This window comes from Gorilla gorilla, chromosome 6, assembly GCF_029281585.2.
Source record: "Gorilla gorilla gorilla isolate KB3781 chromosome 6, NHGRI_mGorGor1-v2.1_pri, whole genome shotgun sequence".
NCBI classification, from domain to species: domain Eukaryota; kingdom Metazoa; phylum Chordata; class Mammalia; order Primates; family Hominidae; genus Gorilla; species Gorilla gorilla.
This window is the reverse complement of record NC_073230.2, coordinates 152,981,350-152,992,503: the sequence shown is the minus strand read 5'-3', so window position 1 is coordinate 152,992,503 and position 11,154 is coordinate 152,981,350. Positions and strand designations below refer to the sequence as shown.

The 11,154-nt window shown below is 37.6% G+C and overlaps 1 protein-coding gene across 1 annotated transcript; it reads right to left on the bottom strand.

Annotated features, from left to right (window-relative positions):
* Positions 1-9,540, bottom strand: LOC101134598 (olfactory receptor 2F1). Its single transcript, XM_055347561.1, has 3 exons — positions 9,279-9,540; positions 5,251-5,417; positions 1-4,411 (listed from the first exon to the last, which is right to left on the bottom strand). The coding sequence occupies exon 3, from the start codon at positions 4,386-4,388 to the stop codon at positions 3,435-3,437; it is 954 nt and encodes a 317-aa protein (XP_055203536.1). The 5' UTR covers positions 4,389-4,411; positions 5,251-5,417; positions 9,279-9,540; the 3' UTR covers positions 1-3,434.
* Positions 9,541-11,154: the final 1,614 nt, after the last annotated feature.

Here is an 11,154-nt window from a genome sequence, read left to right as displayed (position 1 = left end):
ATTAGATTTTTAAGGAAAACCTTCAGTGGTGTTTTTATGGTTATTAACTAATGAAAAATATTTTATTTTCAAATACTTTTCAGTGTCTTTTTAAATTTTTTCTATTTAATGGCTAAATAAACAATAAAGTTTGGAATAGCATCTTATTTTGTATTCCTGTATCAAGACAATGTTCATGCCTTCTATTGGGAATGTCCTTCACAAGCAGCTATGAATTAGAAGTGTGTGTAGTCTTAAGGTGATCCAACTAATTTAATTTATGAAGATTAAAGTTAGCGAGAAAGTGCAGCCTTGAAATTAAAAACTCTATCAAATAAAAAAGATAAAAATTAAAATTTAATAGATGGAATATATGATGGTTAATATTGACCATCAACTTGATTGGATTGAAGGTTACAAAGTATTGTTCCTGGGTGTGTCTATGGAGGTGTTGCCAAAGGAGATTAACATTTGAGTCAGTGGACTAGGAGAGGCAGGCCCACCCTCAATCTGGGTAGGCACCATCTAATCAGCTGCCAGCATGGCTAGGATAAAAGCAGGCAGAGGAACATGGAAGGACTAGATTGCCTGAGTCTTCTGGCCTCTATCTTTCTCCTGTGCTGGATGCTTCCTGACCTTAAACATCAGACTCCACTCCAATTTCTTCAGCTTTTGGACTCTTGGACCTACACCAGTGGTTGACCAGGGGCTCTCGGGCCTTTGGCCACAGACTGAGGGCTGCACTGTTGGCTTCCCTACTTTTGAGGTTTTGGAACTCCAACTGGCTTCCGTGCTACTCAGCTTACAGAAGGCCTATTGTGGGACTTTACCTTTTGATCGTGTGAGTCAATACTCCTTAATAAACTCCTTTTCATATATTCATCTATCCTATTAGTCTCGTCTCTCTAAAGAAACCTAATACAGAATATGAGACTATAGTAGTCTATTTCTACATACCTAATGCCCACTCTCAGCATTTCTGCTTTCTGAGATATCAAGACTTGGATAACCCTTCCAGGAGGAAACCCAACATGCTTAGGAGTTGTTTGAAGGCAAAGGATTGTGTGATGGTTGATGGAGAAATGTCACGAACACCGTGACCACATGACCGCTGGCAGAAATGAAGATATAGCATCTTCACGTATTTTCCTCCTTGATGTATTATGTGTATATTTGTATTTTTGATTACTTTCTTCTTATCTCTTTCCCATACCATTTCATATAGGGCATGTTCACGATGGTGAATTTTCCAGTTTACTACACAATTTACAGAATGTTCAGACAGCATCCTCACATTTTAGAAGAGGAATGATATTCAGATGGCATTTCCCATCTGGGAGATGAAGTGTTTTAGCTGACATCACTTTTAAATGACACCACTTTACTTGTCTCCTTCCAATTGCATCTAACTTAATTCAGATGTCTCTAATGTCTCAAGAGTATTACTGAAGCAGACCCAGCAGACAGGCTGGTGATCTTGCCTCTAATCTTTTCTTCCACTATCTCATTTGCCAGAGTGACACTTTTAAAATGTAATTGTTTTCAATCTATACTCCTTCTAAAAATTTTTCACGGACTATTGTTTTCTATTAGAATAAAGTTAAAAGATACTTAAACATTCGACGCCTTCCAGGATCTGACCGTGTCTAACCCGCCTGCTTCGTCCTCACTACTCTCTCACTCTTCTCTGCCCTGAAATTGAACTTCCAACATTTTTTGGACTTTCATGCTTGCTCACATCTCTACAACTTTGTACAGGTTGTTTCTTGTTTGGGTTTCTTGTCTTCTGGATAACTTGTTCTTACATTTCTGGTCTCAATCCAAGGGTCCTTTTACAGGAACCCTTCTGCAATCATTTCCAGTGGGCTCCCCTTCACTGTAACACTTACCACAATGCATTATCAATGTTTCATCATCTGTCCTCCCTACTATGCGAGATTATCCTTGTCAGGATGGTATCATATTGACTATTGTGTGCAACAACCATTTATTGACACTGACACAGAATAGATACTCCACTGATAATACTTGAAATAAAAATTTAATTTGCCAGCATTGTCATCTTTTAGGATGCCTGCCTATCTTGCAAAATTTAAGATTGCATTACTATTAATATAAAATTCAGATGTCAAATGGGCTTTGGGTTATATGCCTTCAACACTGTAAGAACTCTTAGATTCTATGATGATGTGTTGACAAATGTAAGAACTCCAAATCAACTGACTTAAAGAAGACACAAAAGGAAGAAAAGACTTTGACTCCTTCAAGGGAGTAGGAAGAGCAGCTATGATCATATTCTTTCTTTTCTTTCCCCTTTTTCAATTATGTCTTCTCCTTTTACATCAGTTAAGCTCCTTTTCAAAGGGAAGTCCATTCTCAGACAAGCCCAGGTTACAAGATTTACAAAAATTCACCTATGGCTCTGTTGTGTGTGTGAAGGTGAGGAAGATGGAGGTGGCAAGAGAAGTTCTCAATGTGAAGACTTGAGGGTAACATTTGCATAGTTGACTGACCTTCCTTGATGTTCCAAACTTCATATTAAATTATCTTACCCTTCATTGACTTTGGCTGAAGAGTTTTTCCTTAAATTAACTATGTCTTTGATATTTTTCACAGTATCTCATAATTTGTGTGCTTTTTTGTGTGTTTCCAAAGATTCTGAGAAAGAGCTTACAGATTTTTCAGAGATTGATCATTTTTAATATTTTCAACGATATACCTATATATGCAGTAAAATCCTTCTCAAACTGTTTGAATACTGTCAAGAAGCACCTGAAGCTTAACTTTTCTTGGTCAATAATAGTCTTCAGTACAAACAACCATTGACTGTCACCCTATCGAGGTGAAACAAGACCTTGAGTTGATATTTTTTCACTGAATTAGCTCCAGCACTCAGGAGAAGACATTATGTTCACCTTTTGTAGGTCCTGCACAAAAACATTTTAGTCAGCCTTGACAATAACACTTTTCTCAGAATGTTGACTCACGCAATTACTGCATGTGATGACATACACTACAAATTATTTAAAGTGAGTCTTCAAATGTAAAAATGCATTTTGTTTTCAATGGAAGCCCCATAATCTTTTATAAAATGTGGATGTGTAAGTACCAGTGGTCCAAGGTAAGATCCATGAGTAGGTCTATCATTACAAACGATGTGACAAATCAAAACAGTAAGTAGTAATTTTTTTTCAACGATTGTCAGGCTGTAAGAGTGGAGGTGGAAGAAGTGTGGGAAGTTTTATAACAGCAGTATCTAACTCCACTGTTCATAAATATAACCCCACGTCCCACACCCCATCCAACTGAACCACTCACCCTCCTCCATAACATCCACAGTACATGCTACGTCATCTCCTTCCTGGTTGCCAGGGCAATGTAGTTTACACCTGTCAGATCTCAGCTGGGTGGAGAACACTGAGGCAAAGCTGTTTTCTCTAAGTCACACTCATGAGTCAAGTTGCCAGCTTTGATGTTAACCCAGAGAATTTCCATAATAGTTTCTGCCAGGCCCCCTTCACCTCTTTATTCCTTAGGCTGTAAATCATGGGGTTCAGCATTGGTGTCAAAATGGCATAAAAGACAGAGAACAACTTCTCCTGAAGGACAGAGGGACTGGAGTGGGGCTGGATGTAAGTGAAAATGGCCACACCATAGCACAGGGCAACCACCGTGAGGTGAGAGGCACACGTGTGGAAGGCTTTCCTTCTTCCTTCTCTGGACTGGATCTTTAGGATGGTGGAGATGATCTGGATGTAGGACAAAAGAACCAGGCAGAAGGGTGTCATCAGAAGAACAATGCTAGACACCATGATGGTGACCTCATTGGAGGAGGTGTCCACACAAGCCAGCCTGACCACAGCTAGGAGTTCACAGGATATATGATCAATAAACTTGTTAGTGCACATGGGCAGCTGAAAGGTGATAGCAGTCTGCACAAGAGAGTTGATGAAGCCACTGACCCAGGATGTGATGGCCAACCTAGCACACAGCCCTCCATGCATGATGGCTGAGTATCGCAGGGCGTCACACACAGCCACATAGCGGTCATAGGCCATCACCGCCAGGAGAACAAACTCAATCCCACCCAAGGCCAGGGAGAAAAATAACTGGGCTGCACAGCTCTGGAATGAGATGGCTTTATGTTCTGCAAGAAAATGTGCCAGCAGCTGAGGGACTACACTTGTGGCATAGGAGACATCGACAAGGGAGAGGTTGGTGAGAAAGAAATACATGGGAGTGTGGAGTCGGCTGTCCAGTCTGATCAGAAGGACAATGAGACAGTTCCCCAGCACGGTCACCACATACATGACCAAGAACAGGACAAACAGGGAGACCTGAGTGTCCCAGTCACTGGACAGGCCGAGGAGAATAAATTCACTCACCCAAGTCTGGTTATCTGTTCCCATCAAAATATTCAGGGATTATTAATCTGTGAAGGGAGTCAGAAAAAAACAGAAGCTGTTGAAGAACTATAAGAATAACTTGTTTGAATGCATTCTGTACATGCCAGCCAGCCCTAGGCAGGTACTTTAGATCATTTATTGGCCAAAATGACAGTCTTGACCCAACATGAATTACATTTACTTTGCATCAGAGAGACAAACTACGGCCTTTACAAGACACAATTTGATATCAGGGAAGCCAGTTAAATCCTGGAAATAATGCATTGCAACATTAGGAATTCTACATCTTTATCAACTTACTTCAGATTCCAGGGCAAGGAGAAAATTGCAAATGACAACCAGCGGTAAAATGATAAGCAATGAAGAAGAATATGGTTGGAAAGTTAACAAATTACCTTAAACATGTCAACTAGACTCATCTTGATGAAATGTGTAAATCTACTACAAAAGGAAAGATTTGGAAGAAGCAAGGCCTGGAGGAAAAATCTGGAACTGGAAACCTACGTTTAAACCTTATTTTATTAGGCAGATTCATGATGTTGGTTTATTGATAAACATTATATATACAAGAGGACATTATTACATAACTCACGAGTATATTTAACATCAAAGTTTCTTTGAACTGATGTTCATTTAACATCAGTTTTTCTTGGAAGTCTTTTTATTTCTAGCTATAATAATTACTATCAATAACATATGGGGAAAGTACTTTTTGAACTGTTACTGGTAGTACAACTCTAGAATCATGGATTTTAGTAGTAACATGATCTCTGTGTTGGGACAGGTAAGCCAACAAACACGATTTTCCCTCCATCCTCTCCACAAATTCAGATACAAATAAAATTGGAGACAATCTGTAACATACCTGAGAGTATAGGGATGGCTTGGATGCTTTGAGGATCCTGGGGCCCACCGGTCTTTCAGGTAGCCCTTGACCTTTTTGTGGGATGGGATTGTAATTGTACTTCGGTCTCTTTTTTTTTTTTTTTTTTTTTTTTTTTTGCTCTTTTCAACTTGCTGCTGTTGCTATGGCTGCCAAAGAAAACAAACATGGATATGAATGCTTAGGCTTTTTAGATACGAGGGAGGAAGAGAAAGCAGATGTCTAAGTACCCTTCTTCATTGCCCAAGACAGAAAAGGAGATATGAATTCACTTGAATGTACATTGGAATGGAGATTCCCTTCTTACTTTTGCTCAGCAAGTGCTTTGTCAGTAAAACTAATGTTATAGCATCAATTTTGAACATAAATAAAAACAAATTACATTGTAAAAAAAAATAGAACCAATTCCTTCTTATTCCAAGTCTGTCTCTTCATAAGCGTTCTTTTTATTGCAGTGTTCACAATAAGGGAAAGTAGGAAGCAAATGAGGCAGGAGGCATTAAGGGCAGAAACAGGTCCAGACAGACTAGGGTCTCTTACCCGCAAGGGAAAGACTGTCAATACTTCAACTCTCTTGTGTGATAAAGGATTAAGCAAAACATGCAGTTCCAGAAATACTCATCCCTTTCATAGTTCACAACCATTTTTTCTAAACTTTCCCTAATGTCCTTCTCAAGACCTTCCTTCTCCAACATTTCCTCCTTTACTGCTCTGTCCTGATGCTCCCACCAGCACCCCTCAGGGTGCTTTTCTAAAATCATAATGAGGCTGAGAATACATTTCATTTCCTCAAAGAGACATTCAAATTCAAATTCTAAAACCTCAAAAACATTTCACTAAAAGAAAACCTGTCAACTATTGTTGACTAGATTCCAGATTTGCATCTGAATTAGACATTTTTCCATTAACTTGGCAAACACCTATAAAGTGTCATCGTTGTTAGATGATGGATGTTTAGGGTGAATATTACCCTTAATTTTCACGGAGAGCTGACCTATCATGAGGGAAAAGACACAGTGATCTTCACCGTATCATTTGCTCCTCTGCCGCACTGGAGACCCTGCAAGCCCATGACTCACTGTGCTCCTCTCAGCCACCCAACATGTCTCTCCACTAAGTCCTTGTCACATTACAAATGAGTGACAGTGTCTCATCTCAGAGAAAGTGTGAACTTCAGAGTCTAACAGCTCCTGTTTTAGATACACATGTGTTTGTTCTGCTTCCTGAGACTTGGAGCAAGATACTTAGCTTCTCTAAGCCTCATTTTCTTCATGTGTGAAATGTGCCTGATATTGGCCAGCTGAAGGGTCCTTGATGAAATTAAAGGAATTGAAGGACTAAAGCTACAGAAGTGCCGAAACAGGCAGGTGTCCATTGTTTACCGATGATCCTTAGTCTTGACTTCATGCTCTCTTTCAGAATATTCTTTCTTCATTTACTCTCCCTCTCTACTATCCTCAGGTTCCTCTTGTTCCTGAGCAACTCCTTCTCCCTCATTATAAAAGAAAATATACAGGCATCTCAATTTAGGAAGCTTTACTGTGTATATAGCATTCTAAATACCCCTTCATTTCACATCTCTAATGATTGGAATCCATTGTCTGGATTTATTTCCTAATATTTATTCCTGAGACTGTAAACATTTCTACCCTCGCTAATCTATAGAATTTGAAAACTTAAAGGTTACTGATAACCTGCCATCATCAGTTCCAGAGATTTTTTTATTCTATTTGCATTCTTTACTTAGCTTTTAACAATGTTACCTATTTGTTCCTTCAAACTCTCAACTCTGTCGTGGACTTCGGTCCTGATTTTCCTCCAATCGAATTTGCCTTGTCACCATTCTTAAACTTCCTCCTTCGCCTGCTCTGCTCTATGAGCATTTGCTAAAGTTCTGTGCTCAGAACTTGTACTCAATTTCTACAGTTTTTCTTGGAAGTCTTTTTATTTCTAGCTATAATAATTACTATCAACTCTATATGGCTCACTCTCAATTTTACATTTACCTTCTAGATTTCTCTTCAAAGCTCCAAGTGTATTCCAGAAAAGCTGAATGAATGTTTCCTAAATATCTCACCGATGCCTGTACTCCTCTATCCACAAATGAAATTCCCTCCTGAGTTCTTTTTTACTATCAGCAGAATTAGATTTCTCCTACTCTCTCAATGAATCATCTTTTATTTTTCCCTCTTCTTCTGTATGCCACAGAATACATTCTCTTCCTTTATTATATATCTCCCCCATCTCCTCCTTACTCTCAGCCACACTTACCTTTTCCCTCTTTATTCCCATCTGCTAGAGTTGCCAGACCTTACTTGTAAATTTCTCTAATGTAACTTCCATTCACTCCAAAAATCCTACACTCTACCTCCAAGTTAATTATATAAAATACAAATTTTTATGTCCTTTTTAAGCACAAAAAGATCTATAATGTCTAAGTGCGTAAAGATTTAAGTTTATCCTGGGCAGAATACTTTTCATCCAATCCATAATCTGCTCTTCTTCTATGACTAACTTTATTTTATTAACTATAGCATTTATTATCATGCCTTGTGTTTTCCAGCAGTCTTTTGTTAAAATAGGCTGCTAATACTTAAATATCTTTCACTGATATGTTAGCTAATTTTTATTAACCCATCAAGTATGCTATGTTTTTCCATGGCTATTGTGGGTTTCAAAATAATTAATATTCAAAAAATATATCTTGTTTCGAATGTTTATGGACTGATGTTAGACAAAGAAAGTGTAAATATCATCTGCATTTGGAAAGCCAGTTGAAGGAGGAAATATGTATGAGCCAGATGATTTTAATGCACCTTCAGTTAAAACCATCTCCATATTATTCTGGGCTCACCTTTCAGCTAAATATAACTGGCTTTCTATTCTTATATCAAGGTGAATGGACTAGGTGTCAGGTAACATGCTTCATATCCAACCACTCCTATAGGAAGCCAGAGCTTGATCTTTACTGCTCTAATCTGTGGAATCTATACTTTCACTACACCAGTGACATTCATTGAAGTCAACTAACTAAGGAAAAAATGTGAGAATATTTATTCAATTTGTCTGTACAAACACAACTACCAAAACCTCTTAATACAAGCATGCAGCCAAGTTACAAAACCAGTATTGGACAATGAACACAGCTAATAGTCCTATTTAGCTCTTTGTGGTGTACAAGTGTGACTTTTGTGCTCTTCACAGGACTTGTCCAACACCAACAACATTACCTTTTTGCCAGGCATCTAATGTTGCTTTAGTAAGCAATAAAATTCTATTTTACATTCTTAGAGTTATATCATCTTCATACTCAACAAACATCAAATCAATTTTTTCTATATGTGTTCTGAGCTCTCTTTTGACTGTTGAAAATAACCAATTCATGCTGCCTGCTCAGAACACAGTACTGAAAAATGGCATACCCTGTGATTCACCTCCATAAACAGGATCACAGTGAAAAAAGGAATTCCTATTTCCTGTGTTTTATGAATTGGGGTGAATGTAGGATAATCACTGTGACCATAAGAAATAGAAAACAATGTGTGATATAGTAAGACAGGTGCTATTGAAATATTCTGTGAATGATTATCTTTTTTAAAGCCCTGTCTCTAATGCCTGAAATGTATTACATTTATGTTGCACATTGTCCTTTTTTGTGAAATGTTTAAAAATGCAATAATGCTAAATGAAACTTTTATAATATAAACTACCTAAACATTATCAACTGGTATAACAGCTTACACTGATCCTTTACATCACATAATAGTAAAAGCTGGAGTTTTAGATGTAAATAACCTGAAAATTACAGGAAAAAAATCAGAGAAGAGGTATGAATAGCAAAGCTCAAAATTTTCTAGATAAATATTACCTTTATTGGAATGGCTAAGTTAAGCTAATTAATATACGCATCACATCACATACATATTATTTTTGTAACGAGATTTTTAAAAATCTATGCCATAAATATATACAATTTTTATTTGTCAAACAAATTAATAAAACAAAATTACTTTTGTTGGACCCAGGTAAAAGATCCTCCATGTGCCTTCTCTGTTTATCCAGTAATTATTAGTTACAGCAAATATCAGGACTGAAATGTTCTTCTATCAACGACAAAGAAAGACCAAAAAAAAATGTGTTTAGATTCCTCACACAGTTCATTTTACGTAACAAAAAAACCCTAATTTAACAGTTAAGTTTCAATCAGTCAATATCTTTCTTTAGTATAAAGCAAATCAATTCATTGATTCCATGGAATCTATTTTCTTTATTATAAAAATTAAATCTAAATTGCAACAAATTAAATGTTCTTTTTCAACCTATCCTATCTCGGTAAATTCACCCATTACTCTTTTTCTTATTGTTTCAATCGACTACCATCTTATAATATCTTTGACTGAAAATATATGTCACCTGAAGAAGATGAAGAGTGAAAAATTCACAGAACCATGTTAGTAGATGTTCAAAGCTGGACTAGCCTTTATCTGGATGGGGTAGATAAAATTGGGCTATATAGATGTTCCTGCCTTCCTTTCTCTGAATTTATATTCTAACCCCTTATCTATGAGCCAAAAAGCTCCATGCAAGTCTCTGTAGCTCTCTATATTCAGGCCTGCCTTCCAGCAGATGTGGCCCCTGTTCTAAAATTGCCTTTTCCTCTCCCCTTCTTAAAAGGAACACAGGGAAAGGCAAGATCTTAAGTGAAGTTAAACATCTTACTCATAGTAAATTCTTAGGCAGTGATATATGTTAATATTTGTTGTAAACATCTGGTATTTTGAAATTATGCAATCATTCCGCCAACTAGTCTGTTAGAATTTTCTTTAACCCTGAAGAGTTGATCTCTGAGATGGTGGTGCCATCCATGCCCAGCTCCCTACAGCTCTGCAGAATGCTGAGAAGAAAGGGTACAGCCCCAAGCAACAATGACTTCTCACCTAAAGTTCCTTTTCAGCCTTTTGCCACATCCTCCCCCTATTGCTGCTTTAATGAAATGAGAAGACGTTGGAGGAACCACGAGCCACTGTTCACCAAGTAAAAGATGAGAAGCCAGACCCATAGTTAAAGATCAATCAGGCATTGACAGAACTTATCACTGTGTTGGTGCCACGCAGACAGGATCATAATTTGTGGGGCTCTGGAAATGTCTTCACGTGCTGCTGTTCACATTTTTGTTTTATTATTTTTAATTGCATTTAAATTCCATTGCTACTCTGTGGACCAAGACTGAAATATATTCAATTTATTCTTGCAAGGAATCAAATGTCCAGGGCTTGACACCTAGGTATATTTTCCATTCGCAACATTGAGTTCCATGATTTGCTATCCTACCCCAGTCAGTGTATTATACATTTTAAAGTATCTAACATAATTTTCTACCTCTATTGACTGGCTGGCTTAAAACATTAACTTCTCCCTTTTCCCCCATATTAGGAAGAGGGAAGTGTTGACTTGGAAAGACTCAGGAGGTATGCACGCCAGAAAAGCATTCCTCAATGTCTCACATTCCAAAAATATATTTCTGAATATAATCCTTTCCAATATTTACATCAATTCAAAGAGTGCATGGTTAAATAAAACCTTGTAAGAGCCTTGTAAATTTATTCTGAGGCATACTGAGGCTTCGGGGCATATTACCAATATTCTCTTATTCATTATAGTGATAATTCCCTAAAGCTAAGGACTAAAAAGCCAAAAACTTTCTCTCCAGAAAGTGAGTACACCATGATTCTAATACTCCACCGAGTTTTAATCCTATTTGCCCTTCTTATTGGAGTCCTCTACAATCTTAGCTGAGGCAAATAGAGCTCTGAATACTCTGTATTCAATAGAGCACATGAAGGTTAAGTCCCACAAAAAAACATATGTTTTTCTTTCATGCTGCTC